The 15253-nt window shown below is 38.1% G+C and overlaps 1 protein-coding gene and 1 pseudogene across 2 annotated transcripts; both read left to right on the top strand.

Moving 5' to 3' along the window:
• The first annotated feature begins 1474 nt into the window (after positions 1 to 1474).
• On the top strand, positions 1475 to 2413 carry LOC114611214 (olfactory receptor 145-like). The gene has a single exon (XM_028755862.1). The coding sequence runs from the start codon at positions 1484 to 1486 to the stop codon at positions 2411 to 2413; it is 930 nt and encodes a 309-aa protein (XP_028611695.1). The 5' UTR covers positions 1475 to 1483.
• Positions 2414 to 8365: 5952 nt separating this feature from the next.
• Positions 8366 to 9310, top strand: LOC114611198 (annotated as a pseudogene). Its single transcript, XR_003709802.1, has one exon. The product of XR_003709802.1 is annotated as an olfactory receptor 145-like (transcript).
• The last annotated feature ends 5943 nt before the right edge of the window (positions 9311 to 15253 follow it).

Here is a 15253-nt window from a genome sequence, read left to right on the forward strand (position 1 = left end):
ATAGTGATTAACACAAGTATCCATAATTAGTTACTAGGCAGTGATTAAGAATCTGGCATGTTCAATCCTAAATAGGATCTCAATCCCTTCACCCAAGTTACAGGGATCATAAGCGAAATTGGAATCAAAATATTGTAAGAGACCGAGCTGACAGATAAGTACTCTAAAACAATATTTTTCGGACTCAACAGGTTCACTGATCAAATGAACCCACAATCATCTCCATAGTATATATAAAATCTATGTACAGTCAAAGACATCACAGGCATTGAAAGAGGATATGGTCATAAAGTTCTACTTCTGAATGAGAAACTATTAACAATTGATGGTTACTGGGAGAAAAAGAGTTGATTTCAAAAAATTTGGATGGTCCCTGAGAAGGTACTTAAATTTCCATAGGTACCACTACAGTTATATACATAGTGGCAGTTCTGAGTGGACTCAGTGGGTAAAAAAATGAGAAAAAAAAGAAAAGATAAAGGGATAGTGAAAGGAGGATGTGGGAGGGAATGTAGGAGAAGCAATTGGGCAAACGAATCAAAACACATTGTACATATTTATAAAATTCAAACAAGAAAAATCAAACAAAATTTTATAAACTCTACTATGGCAGTGTCATCAGTATTGAACTAATCTGTAAGATCCATAGCTACAGAGTCTGATCTCTGGGGGAAAATAACTGGGAAACAGAAGCTTTCCAATTTTTAATCAGGTCCCTAAGATTATAAACTCAGAAAACTCTCTCGGGTCCCAATCAGCAGGCTCTTGAGATATCAGTAGATGCTATTTACCAACCTCTGGACTAGAGAAGACATTCTTGGAAAAGCCACCACAAAAATATGATAATATAGAATCATGGCTTTTCTTAATCTTGAGGAATATGAGGTCTGACTTCACCAATCCTAAATTAATTTTTGTCATCACCAGAAAGACAAATGCAGTAACGACATTGAGATGTTTTTTGTTTCTTGTTTTTTTCTGAGCTATACACCTTTGGAGTTCTCCAACAATGTGAGTACTTGTCAGTATAAGAATACAGAAGAAAGGATAGTAAATTCATTTTTGAGGTCCCCATGTACAAAGGTAAGTTTTGAAGGCACACTTGCTTGTTTGTTTTATCTTTTCCCCTTAAAGTATGATTGAGTGAGCCTTTGAGTCTCTGATGTGCGTGTCCCTTTTTGGGGGGATTATCACTTGGAAGGTATTGTCATAGTAGAAGCAGAACAGAGATGCTACAGAAGCGAGAATGATCATTGGTGCCATGAATAATATTCCCAAAGAAATGGCCTCTCATATATTTATGTTTTGCTTTATACCGTAAGCCTCTTAGATATTGAAAACCTGCACCGAGCAGGATGGGATTACTTTTATCCTTCCATGCTGGTTCTTAGTTTTATTTTAAGAAAATTGGTGGAAGAGGGCTAGGATTTTATTCTAATGTTACTATATTTACTATTCTCACTTAGACATAACCTTGGGAAGAATGGCCTTCAGCAATGAGTCTTCAGTGAAGGAGTTTATCCTGTTGGGCTTGACACAGCAGCCAGAACTCCAGCTGCCCCTCTTCTTCCTCTTCTTGGGAATCTATGTGGTCTCCATGGTGGGGAACTTGGGCTTGATTGTTCTGATTGTGTTGAATCCTCACCTGCACACCCCCATGTACTACTTTCTCTTCAACCTTTCCTTTATTGATTTCTGCTACTCCACTGTCATAACCCCAAGAATGCTGGTGGGTTTTGTGAAGCAGAACATCATCTCTCATGCTGAGTGCATGACTCAGCTCTTTTTCTTCTGCTTCTTTGTTATTGATGAATGCTACATTTTGACAGCAATGGCCTATGACAGATATGCTGCCATCTGTAAGCCCCTGCTTTACCATGTCACCATGTCTCATCGGGTCTGCCATTTGATGATGATGGGGGTATATATGATGGGGCTTGTGGGTGCCATCGCCCATACTGGTAGTATGCTAAGCTTGACGTTCTGTGATGGCAACATCATCAATCACTACATGTGTGATATACCTCCTCTACAGAAGCTTTCCTGCACAAGCATCTCCAGGAATGAACTGGTGGTTTTCACTGTTGTGGGTGTCAATGTAATAACACCCAGTCTGACTGTTTTTATTTCTTACACTTTGATTATTTCCAACATTCTCAGCATCCGTTCTGCAGAAGGTAGGTCAAAAGCCTTCAGTACCTGTGGCTCCCATGTGATAGCTGTTTCTCTTTTCTATGGAGCTTCAGCCTTCATGTATCTTAAGCCTTCTAGTGCATCTGTGGATGGTGATAAAATATCTACCATCTTTTATACCATTGTGGGCCCAATGCTGAATCCTTTCATCTACAGTTTAAGAAATAAGGATGTTCATATTGCACTGAGAAAAACCTTGAAGAAAAACATGTTTACCTAAGAAGAATTAGTATTTGCTATGAGAGGAAAGTCTTTTGGTATGCCAGATTTACAATTATGGAGAAGGCTGAAGGAATAACTCAGTGGCAGTGCATTTGTTTATAAGCTAAGGCCCTGGATTTGGACCACAGTTTTGAAAAGCTTCAATGGTAAAAATAAGTAAAATAACTCCAAATCCAAATAAACGTGGTAAGAATATTATGGAATCAAAATTATTTAATGTTTTGTAAAATTCAGTAAATTATGGAGAAAATTTCACCAACGCCCCAGAAATGACTTCAGTAATCCCATTGATCATTGATTCACAGGCTAGACTTAGAATCATTTTCTGGTCTATCATTGGTGTCCCATTTGGTATAAATTATAAGTTTGCCAATATATCCCTAAAAACTGTCACACAAGAGATGTTGGTTTATTGTGATATGTGATTGACAATTCAAGTTTTATGTAATTAATTGTACAAGTCCCAGTTTTTTCCAAAAGAGAAAAAAATGCAAACAATGTACAACATTCTTGGGAAATATTGACAAAAAATAATTACAATGTTATGAGAGTTTTACTGAAAATATTTAGGTTTCCACGGTTAATTTTGTTTTGTAGCTCAAGCATATCAGTAATTACTCAATGATATTGAACATATTCATGTAATTTCTCACCAAGTTCTGTGAAGGAGGTCTAGATTTAGTAATATTTTAACTTTTCTAGTCCTTGTCATTTTATATATATTTATGCAATTCATTTCTTTCACCTTTATTCTGGTGATAATTTCTAAATGATTTTCAACCCTAATAGTGATGAGAGTTATTTGTACCCATTGCTACTTAAATGCATTGGGAATGTCTGCAATTTTGACAGCAAAGATAGTATTGATATTTTGCTCTGTAGGAGTTTTAGGGATGAGAATTGAAATGTAGCTTCTGAGTGCCAACAGTTACTAATGACCATCTTCACATCATCTTTATCTTATTATTTTAGTCAAACCTATGTCCCGTTAAAATAATGTTAGCTACAAAGTAAAAAAAGAAATATTCAGAAGTGAAGACAGTGAAGGATGATTGACCCATTATTTTTTAAGTGTAGAGACAATAGGTTATTCTGTAATTTTCTAAAATCTTATGTTATCTGTTTTCAGTATTGAAAATTAAACAAATACATTGTTTGCAGAAATCTATCAGTACACTGTAGTCTTAGAAATCACAAGAATTTAAGTAGAGAACTCAGAACTCGTAAAATCATGAGATTTTTGAAAATGTGCCTTTTTAATATATCTTTGCTGGTGTGTGTGTGTGTGTGTGCATAGTGTTTATTCATATTTAGGATTTTTAATGCTAAGATTCTTTCACTGAGCTATATCATAAGCACAGTGATAGTATCTTTGATTAGGGTACATCTAGAAATCTTATGTTGCAATGCTACAGGGATAGTGATTTCAGTAGTCTCAGAGACAAATAATCAGAATTATTCAGTCAGTAACTCTCTGGGAATATTTGTAGACTTCATATTGAAAGGGCCATTTGTTTCTCTAAAAGATGAAGGATGGAAGGAAAATGCCCTATCCATTCTTGTCTTTTCTCCATAGTCTAAAATAAGTTTGGTAAAGAGGAGTTGATGACTCTGCTGTGAACAACAGTATAGGTCATTCAGGGTACAGTGAACCTATATTAGGTTTTTCCTTTATGGACCTGAGGTGGGCATATGGATATAAGGACCTTCCATGTCTTCATTGCAAAGAATTTGACTAAGCAAATTCTTTTTACTAGTGATTGTTAAAGGTATGTCATCTTTTCCTCAAATAAATTATATTACCACCATTTATTAGCACTTGGTACATTCCCCTTTAAGATTTTCTTTTCATTATGTCATAACGTTTCTATATACAATGATGAAGTTTATTAAAAAGCAAATACAAATTGAGGGCCTTTCTTATTTTAGACATCAAGATATTTAGATTTTGGTCAAACATTAAAAACGTAGTTTAGAAGAAGGATGATGACGCTTGTGATCTCAGAAGGGTACAGACTAGTAATGTGGTAAAAATAAAATTAATGTTTGCTTCTGCGAATTTGTATGGAAAGAATAATACACAATGTTTTGGAAGAATGTAACTGCACTGAGAGTAACTGCCATATGTTTTTGTCCTGGCTGTTAGGAAGGACTCTTTCTGAGGAGGTGGCAGGTGACTTGACTGAACACAGGCTTGCCTGCAGAACATGTAGGCAGAAGGACAAGCCTAGTAGAGGTTTAGAGGCTGTAACAATCTTGATGAGGAAGAGGAATGGTTTGGGGAAATAGATGAATAGTATAGGAGAAGGCAAAGTCAAAGGGTGTGTATGCGAGTGTGAAGAATAATTAATATGGGGTTGAACTGAGCCATTGCAAGTGAAAATAATGGATGCAAATAAATACAGCAAAAATCTTGGTGATATCAAACAAACAAGAGAAAGCCTTTTCTTTCTTCTTCTTTATTCTGAAGCTCAATTTATGCTCATTTATAACTAATCTGGTTTCCATGAGCAATTTGTAACACAATTCATAAAACAAGTCTTAAAGGAAAAGTTTTCATGTTCAGTGAACAGGATGATGCTTCTTGTCTTCCTGTCTAATGATAAACATAGGAGAAAGTGGGTCAATGTTTGCTCAGTGTAGGCTGAAACAGCAATAGGTGTTAGTTGGGCGTCCCTTGATCCCAGCTCTTCGTGCCCTCATTTCGTTGTGTCAAATTGAAACTCCAGTGGAATGGGTCTGGGTTTGAATCTGGTTTCTGCAGGTTTTGACACTTTGTGCTTTCAGTCTAAGATTCTGGATGGCTAATAATAAAACTGTTGTGGTACAATTAAGTAAATACTGTGGTACACAGTAAATAAATGATACACATTTAAAACATTATATACTGTCATTTTACCGGTTAATAAACATGCTCCTTCTCACATAACTTCTATTGCTCAATATTTCCTTGATACACAATAGTCGTTCACTGCGTATTTATGTATTACTTTGCCTTGAGAAAGATTCTGTTGTGCAGCCCAAGGGTGCTATGAAATTATAATCCTCTTAACTTTGTCTCTGGAGCACTGAGATTATATGCATGCACCACTACTTCATGCTTTTCAACTTCTGCGTTGATGATGGCATGCTGGAAGTTCCAATATAGCTGCAATTACTAGTATCTGTGTAAGCACGTGATTATAGTTATTGGTGTTAGAGTTACTGCAATTGATTTCAGGGAGAATTTGTGTTAATGCATACTTGGAGTTTACTCAGGGCCATTTAAGTTCCATATATATTCATATAAGATCCATACGTATTGTTAAAGTTGTAAGTTAAATCCACAGTACAATGTAAAATCCAAATATAACTTCTCACATATAACACATGAATCAGCATATGGAGAAATAATACAATATTAAAAATAGTTAAGGAAATACACTCTTTTATACTATTGGGATTAGATATAGTATATTTTCATGTGAGACAAGCACCAGCACTCATGTGTTCATTTTGAACAGATTTTATTCAAGAAATAGTACCATTCTTATATATTTATTTATTTGTTCATGTAATGCAAAGCAATGGTACCCAAGAAATCAAGGTAGCCAGAAGTAATACAAGAGAGGTCAATATATCTGAGACTCAAGCACAAGCTAGTGTGTATAGTTAAAGACTTATTTCTGATGACAGGATAAATTTTTGAACCATCTATAAAATAGGAGTACATATGTACATATGATTTGATCCTTTTAATAAAATTCTAAGCAGTCTGTGATTTCATGCATTAGATTGACAGCTTCTGTTTGTCTCTTTATGATATGAAACACAACAGGTCTTATTAATCATGATATTGCTGTCTCAGTTCAGTTCCGTACTGTCTTCACTTTCTTGCAGAATACTGGTTATAATGCAGGTATGTTCCTGCCAGAGTTTTTGTTGGTGTTCCATTCCCCAGGACAGTGGACTAACAGTCACAGTACTAGACTCTTAAGGATACTAATCTTTTAAAACTCAGATAAGTAAATTTGCAATGTTAAGATGGGACCTAAACCAATCTGACTAGTGTCCTTCTTATAAAAATAGATAGAGATAGATATAGATCAGGAATGAACATGCACATAGGAAGGATCAGATGAGAACATAGCAAAAGCACAGGCATCTGTAAACCAAACAGAGAAGTCTTACAAGAAATAGAACCCCCGCTTGATGATGGACTTTTAGCCTCCAGAGCTATAAGAAAATCATCTCTACTTGTTTGGGGCATCCAGTCTGTTGCAGTATTTAATGATTTTTCATGGTAGAATTAAGCAAGTGACACAGCGATAAGAACACAATTTTCAACCTTTGTGTGCCACCTGTTAAACATAAGTCTTCTATGCTATGAATTGCTTCATTATTGCACTATATATAGCCATTCCTCTTTTTTTTTTTTTTACTTTTGTATTTGAAACAAGGTCTCAAGGTGTGTTGACTATAATCCTGTTCTAGAGTACAGGTAGGTCTTGAACTCAGTACCCACACTTGCTAGTATTGTAAGCATGTATCACCAGGCCCAGATACTTTAAGTTCTTAAGAGCCTATAGAGAAAAAAAAAACAAAAAGAAAGAAAGAAACAAATGAATGAATAAAAATACTGCCAGTTGTGATGACATATACTGTAATCCTACACATAAGCATCTATGGCATGAAAATGACAAGTTCAAGGCCTTCCTGAACCACATAGTGAGTTCCAAGTCAGCATGAGCTATATAAGGAGACTGTGTTTTCAAAACCAACCAACAAATGAACCAACCAACCAACCAACCCACTAATAAACCCAACAAACAATTAAATCAGAAATAAACATAGCAGTCTTTCTTCAAGGATGTACTTCGTGAGAGGCTATCTACACTCAGGAAATGGCCCTACATTTATACACATATTAGCCTTGTTCAGTGGACTCAGTAGGCAAATAGAAATAAAGGAAAAGAACAAATAAAGTTGTGAGGGAATAGTGGCAGGACAATGGAGAAAAAACTGTATGGGAAGGAATAAGGGGTGAATTTGATCAAAACATATTGTATATATGTATAAAAATTTCAGTAACAACAAAGCAAAATAATACTGTATACCTCCAATAAAACAATGTTTTTACTATTGACTTCTTTGTAGGTACTATAGCTACAAAGCTTGATCTCTGGGGTAAATAGCTGGGAAACATAACATTTTCAATTTTTACTCAGACACATAAGATTACAAACTCATAAAACCCCCTTGGGTCATTGCCAGGTGGCTCTTGTGACATAAGTAGGTGCTATTTACCATCATCTGTGATAGAGAAGGCATTGTAGAAAAGCTACCACCAGAAATCAAGATCCAGAAACATGGCTTCTCAAAACCTGGAGGAATGAGAGCTCCGGATTCCCAGTCCAAAGTTAATGTCCCTCACCACCAAAAAGCCAAACTTAAAAATGGAAAATATTTGTTTCTGAGCTATACACCGTTACAGCTCATACCTGTCATTTGTATGTGCCCTTTTCTGAGAGGACAGAAGCTTCCCTAATGTCACTTGTGAGGTCTCCATGTACAAAGGTAAGTATTCAATTGGATGGATGATTTTCTTTCCCCTAACTGAGCAACCCAGTGAGCCTTTGATGTGCCCTTTCTCTTTTGTTTTGAGAGTACCACTCTGCCTGAAGTAGGAAGTGGATTGCTAAGGTAGAAGTAAAACCGAGATCCCACAAAGATATTAATGGTCATTGATTCTCTGAATATTATTCCCAAACACATGCCTTCAATAAATTTATAGTTATTTTTGCGACATAACTCTCATAAAATGTAGGTGGGGGGGGGGGGGAAGAAAGGCACAGAGAAGAGTGAGCTTGAATTTGTCATCCTATTCTGGTTTTTAGTCTTACTTTAGTGTGGTAGATTGAAGACGGTTGGGATTTCATTTTAATGCTATATTTTTATTGTGCTTGCAGATATGAACTGAGGAAGAATGGCTTTAGGAAATGTGTCTTCAGTGAAAGAATTTATCCTGCTGGGATTGACACAGGAGTCAGAGCTCCAGATGCCCCTCTTCTTTCTCTTCTTGGGAGTCTATATGGTCTCCATAGTGGGGAACCTGGGCTTGATTGTTCTGATTGTGTTGAATCCTCATCTGCACACACCCATGTACTACTTTCTCTTCAACCTTTCCCTCACAGATCTCTGCTACTCCTCTGTCATAATCCCCAGAATGCTGGTGGGTTTTGTGACGCAGAACATCATCTCTCATGCTGAGTGCATGACTCAGCTCTTTTTCTTCTGCTTCTTTGTTATTGATGAATGCTACATCTTGACAGCAATGGCCTATGACAGATATGCTGCCATTTGTAAGCCCCTGCTTTACCAGGTCACAATGTCTCATCAGGTTTGCCTCTTGATGACAGTGGGTGTGTATGTGATGGGGCTTGTGGGTGCCATAGCCCACATAGTTTGCATGCTGAGACTGACCTTTTGTGATGGCAACATCATCAATCACTACATGTGTGATATACCTCCTCTCCTGAAACTCTCCTGCACAAGCACCACCATCAATGAGCTGGTGGTTTACCTTGTTGTGGGTTTTAACATAACAGTGCCCAGCCTGACTCTCTTTGTTTCTTACATCTTGATCCTTTCCAACATCCTCAGCATCCATTCTGCAGAAGGTAGATCAAAAGCCTTCAGTACCTGTGGCTCCCATGTAATAGCTGTTTCTCTTTTCTTTGGAGCTGCAGCCTTCATGTACCTTAAACCTTCTAGTGCATCTGTGGATGAAGATAAGTTATCAACCATTTTTTATACCATTGTGGGCCCAATGTTGAATCCTTTCATCTATAGTATAAGGAATAAAGATGTTCACATTGCACTGAGAAAAACTTTGAAGAAAAGCATTTTTACCTAAGTAGAATCTATATTTTTTTATGGATTTAAATCTTAACATATATAACATTTACAATTAGGGAGCAGACTGGGGAAGTAGTTCATTGTCAGGATATTTGTTGACATTTCTAAGACTCTGGATTAGACCTACAGTTTTTATTTTAATTCAAGCAATATAAATTTTATTGAGAATTCCTGCACTATTAGTGATATTCCCCCAATCTGGAGATAGATAACACTCTAACAAATCACTGAGAAATCATACCCCTCTTTGGTCAATAGTGGAAAGAAGAAAATCCTTTAAAGGGTGAGTCTTCAATTTTCCTTATTCCAAGAGGACAGATATAGAGGAATCCTTTGTAAGGTATTTGCTTCAGGATGGAGTATGTCTCCTCATAATTAGAAAAGAAATCCACCTACTTCTCTTGTGGTGGGGATCTGAATGTCCACATTCATTTCTTACCCTTAATGACAGTCACTTCCCCAAATAAAACTTTCAGTTGCTTACATTCTTGACAACTGGATTAGGCTCACAGTTTTGTTTTTTTTTTTAATGATAGAAACTAAACATAAATATTTTAAAGCACTTAGGTGAGAATAGTATAGAATCAAAATTATTAAACACTACTGTAAATTAAATTAATTATCATGGAAATTTCAGATATAAAGAAAGTGACTCATGATTAACCTTTCATACTTTTAGGGTAGAGAGAATAATTTATCTGTAATTTTCTAGAAGCATAGGTATCTTTTTCAGTATTGAAAACAAAACAAATACATTTGAGTTACCATGTACCAGTACAGTTTCCTGCAGCCTTTTAAATCATGAGGATTTACATATAAAATGCTAGTCAATATTATAGCCAGAAATGGAAAAATCAAGGCTTCTTGTTAAATGTATATATTTGTTTTATTATTTTGTAGAGTGTGTTTGAGGGGATTGTATTCTGACTCTCATGGTTGGCAAGTGTCCTACCACAGGACTACATCTTAAGCACAACTTCAAAGAGGTATATTTGCAAGGTTTATGTAGCTGTGACACTAAATGTTGATTTCAGTAGTCTTAGAGACAATGTCTCACAAGATCAGTCAGTAAACCTCTGGGATGATTTATAAAAAATTTCATTTTAAAGGTATTAGTTCCTTAAAAGACTGAAGGAAGGGGAATGTCACTTTGGTCTTTTCTCATATTCATAAAGCAGTGAGACAATATAGACAAATTTATCTTTTTACCTTAGCAATGTTATTTACTCTAATACCAGAGCAACGAGTAACATTTGGGAAACAACATTAAAGAGGCTATGATAATCAAAGATATAAAGAAAAGTCTTTAATAGTTTTATTCTTAAAACCCGACATTATAATTGAGGTTTTGTTTGCTATGTTCACCAATTTTTTACTCTATTTATAAAGGGTAATTAACAGGTCTTCTGGGTTTTAGATTTATCTCTGAATAGTGTCATGGATAAAACCAAAATGTTTCTCCTTGAATATCTTTAAATTCACTGGGTCTGAAAACTTCACTGGTTTGTTATATGCAGAAATTCTTTTAGTAATCTTGCTAATCTATTTTTCACTTTAAATAGAGGGCTGTGGCCAGATATATTTGAGGTAATAGAATCCATGTGCTCAGGACACAGAGAACTACACCTAAAGAATCCATTTGAAATTGGTCAAGACAGAAAATACTGGTAGAAGAAAAACCAAGTAGGAAAGAAAGTGAAAGAAGTTGTCTCATGAAAGAAATCAGCCTAGGTCATCTCTTGGCTTTGGGCTGCTTTCCTTTGGCCATTTTGTTTGTTTGTTTGTTTGTTTGCTTTGTTTTATTTGTTTGATTTAAATGTCAGTCTGATAGTCACTAACAGGGACTGACATCCTTTGTTGAGTCTTTAAATTAAAAATAGTAGTTGGCTCTAGTGGTGGGTATCTGGATTTGCCACCCCTGCTACTCATCTTTAGTGAGGTTGGCTTGGGCATGCAGGGAGGGCCCCCTCTCTACCCTTGCCTCTTGCCACTGGAGGATTTGAGAAACTAAAGAATTAAGGCCGTATCTATGAGCATCAAAAGCTGATATATACCTATCTTATGATGCAGCAGAACAATGACCAAAGCAGTTTGTCAAAAGGCCTATGAAGTGTCTCTCTTTACCTATGGTGTATTCAGGCTAACAGAAATTGACTTAAGAGTGTATGCCTGACCTCTTTGTCTTTGTTGACTTTGTTAAACTTTAGGTATTTGTACAAATTGAGTCATACAAGAAACTGTGATATTCTGTAATGATGCGATATGAGAAAAACAAAAAAAAAATAAGATTCTCAGTCTCTTTATGGGCTGCATTTATGACTTAAATTTTTATTTTGGTACTAAAAGGGCTTCAAGTCAATAACTGTGAATTTTTTAAGGCTCAAGATTGACAGAAATAAGACTGTGAAGTCCTTAATCTACTAACATGTTAAAGAAAAGACATGCAAGTTAATAGTTATTCAACTTATAAATAATCAAATTCTTTCATGTGATCAAAACTAGGCTTACATTTTATAGAGACAGGGTCTATTTAGGCTTCTTTATATGTTTCCAAGGTTTAACCTAAAGCAAGCTACTGAAAGCAAAGTTTATTTAAAATCAGGAAAAACTAATAGATGACTCTTTAAATTCCCCAGAGATCTGCCAAATGTGGTGTATATAACTCTTTAATAATAGAGGCTTCCTGTAATAGACAAAAATGTCAGCTATTGATGGAAGCCCTACAGTTTCCTCCAAAGAGGCCTCTGTCTAAATTTTTGCTAATGTTAAGTAAGTACTGGTGCTGTGTTTTATAAAAAAGGGGCCAGGGATATGTTTGTTCGAGGCACAGTATTATATGGGGGAAGGGGGTGTCTTTGTGGGCCCATGCTGAGCCATCTCTTTCCCTTGAGGTACCAGCCACATGACAGTATAGTAAGAAAAGAGTTTATTTAGGGCATGGGGAGGGGAGCTGAAGGGGTGGTGGTGGTGGTGGTGGTGGTGGTGGTGGTGGTGGTAGTATTGGGGGGAGGCAGGGAGAATAGAAGAGTGCAGGCTAGCCATGAACACGTGGAGAGAGAGGGGTAGGGGGAATGGGAACAGAAGGGACAGAGAGGGAAGAAAGTAAGAAGAGCAAGAGGATGAGGATGGGGAAAGCAGACCCTTTTACAGTGAGTCAGGTACACTTCGCTGTTGCCAGGTAACCGTGGGGTGGAACCTAGAAGGAATGCAAACAACTGGGCAAAACTGCCCCATGTCCCATGCCCCACTAACAGCCAGGTAGAAAACCAAGACCCTGGGGAATTAACTGCCCCTGTTTGCCTCACCAATACGACAATCTCTCAAGTTACTAACACAGAGGAAAGTCTCTGGGATCGACTGTTGCTACCCTGTATGGCAGTCAAAGAGTTAATGCTGTCCTGTGTGATCACTGAAGATTGACCCCACTTTGCCTCCATAGAGATTACAGAGATTGCCAAGGAAGGACCTGAGTAATCCTCCAGAGTGCTGGTAAATATCTGTCATCTTCATTGATACAGAGTCCATTTGGTTTATATTTCCTTTCACATTTATCCTTCTCACAACAATGATAGTGTTGATGGCTAAATAGCTTTATCCTCTCAAGTAGCTGCTGTCGGATCAGTCCATTTCATCTTCAAAAATTAGACTTTGGTTTTTCTCCAGTAATTTCGTCTCCTGGTAAAAGAATTAAACTCATAAAACCAGGTTTTGATGTGAGTTCTTAGCATTTCTTTATTTAGAAGACCTCGCTAGTGCTTTCAGTAATCCAACACTGTGTCTCACAATAAAAGATTGGATTGAAAAAAGAAAAAGGGAAAAGCTCTGAAGAAGTACAAGTTGTAGGGGTCTGAGGATATGAAAGCTTATGTGAGTTATGAGATTTTTTAAACTAAATTTATTTATTCACTTTACAACCCATTATCAATCTTTTTCTCTACTCCCAGTACCCCCTTACAGAAGACCTCCTCCAATTCTACCTTCCCCTTCTCTGTTGAGAAGGGGAAGCTCCCCTCTGGGTGTCAACTCCCACCACCACCACTCCCCAACATATCAGATTGCTGTCAGGTTAGGCATGTATTCTCCTACTGAGGCCAGACCAGGCTTTCCATTTAGGGGCACAGGATCCATGGGCTGGCAGGCAACAGACTCTAGGAGAGCCCCATGCTCCAGGTACTGGAAGACCCACATGAAGACCAAGCTTCTCATATGCTATATATGCAGGGGGCCTACATATGCACATGGTCACTCTGGCTGGTAATTCAGTCTCTGGGAGCCCCCAAGAGTCCAGGTTAGCTGACTCTTTGGTCTTCCTGTGGCATTCCTGTCTTCTTCAGGTCCTTCAATCTTTCTCAAAACTCTTCCATAAGACTCCCTGAGCTCCATCTACTGTTTGAGTGTGAGACTCTACAGCTATTTCCATTGGCATCTGGCTGGAGTCGCTCAGAGGACTGTCGGGCTGTGAAAGGATATCTTGGTTCTTGGCTAGGCATGGGCCTTGAATCCTGACCCCAATGGGGAAAGGCAGGTGTTCAGCCACGCCCCCAGAATCCAGGCTCCTTCACTCGGTCTAGACTTCCATTTAACCTGCACTTTGCAGTCACGTTTGGCTATGTAGCCCCTCCCAAAGGGGTGTCACCTAACACAGCGAGAGGGCGTGACTACAGGCTTCAGCCTCAAGAGATTTCCATATTAATGTGTTACCTAAAGGCCAGAGGGCAAAGCTAATTAAGTGACCCTCCTCTCTTCCCTCTCCCTGTTTAAGCCAGCTCTCCCCTGGATTAACTGGGAGGTGCACCCAGACCATCTATCTACATTCGCCATGAACAATAACTCTTGGAACCCCGGATTCCACATGTCTTTTGGGGCCCTTCTCTGTGTTCCAGCCACAGACAGAGACCTGGAAAGGACAGTTATACTAGGTTCCTGTCTGCAAGCATAAGAGAGTATTATTAATAGTGTCAGGGATTGGTTCTTGCCCATGGGATGAGTCTCAAGTTGGGATAGTCACTGGTTGGACATTCCCTCAGTTTCTGCTCTATCTTTGTCCCTGAAGATCTTGTAGGCAGAAAACATTTGCGGTTGAAGGTTTTATGGGTGGGTTGCTATCCTTATCCATCCACTGGGAGTCATGCATGGCTACAGGACGTGGCTGGTTCAGTAGCCATATCTCCTACTGCTAGGAATTTCAGCTATAGTCAACCTGATAGACCCTCTGAGTCCTATCCCTATCCCAGGTCTCTGGCATGTTCTTGAGATAGTCTCCCCTTCCTCCCGACAATCTCCCTTCTCTCCCTCCTGCTATCCTACATGTGATCTCCCCCACCTTCACTCTTTTCTCTTCTGAATTCCCTTCGGCACCCAGTTCCCTCCTTCCATTGACCTCTGATATCTATTTTGTTTCCCATTCTAAGAAAGATTCAACGATCGTCCCTTGGGTCTTCCTTTGTTATTTGACTTCTCTGGGTCTGCTGATTATAGCTTGGTTATTTTGCACTTACGGTTAATATCTACTTATAAATGAGTACATATGATGCACGTTCTTTGGATCTGTGTTACCTCACTCAGGTTGATATTCTCTAGTTCCATCCATTTGACCATAAAATTCACGATGCCTATTATTATTGTTGTTGTTATTATTATTATTAATCTGTTTAAATCTCAAATGCTGCTTCTCCTCCTAGTTCCTCCCTCACTAAGTCCCTTCCCCTGATACCCCCCTCTCCTCCTCCTCTGAGAGGGTGGCTACCCCCCATATCCTCCTACCCTAGCACATCAAGTCTCTGCCAGATTAGGTCCAATCTCTCCCACTGGACTAGATATGGCAACCATGAAGACTGAGCTGCCTGTCTGCTACACATGTGTGTGTGTATGTGTGTGTGTGTGTGTGTGTGTGTGAGAGAGAGAGAGAGAGAGAGAGAGAGAGAGAGAGAGAGAGAGAGAG

This window comes from Grammomys surdaster, unplaced genomic scaffold (assembly GCF_004785775.1).
Source record: "Grammomys surdaster isolate TR1022 unplaced genomic scaffold, NIH_TR_1.0 126086, whole genome shotgun sequence".
NCBI classification, from domain to species: Eukaryota; Metazoa; Chordata; class Mammalia; order Rodentia; family Muridae; genus Grammomys; species Grammomys surdaster.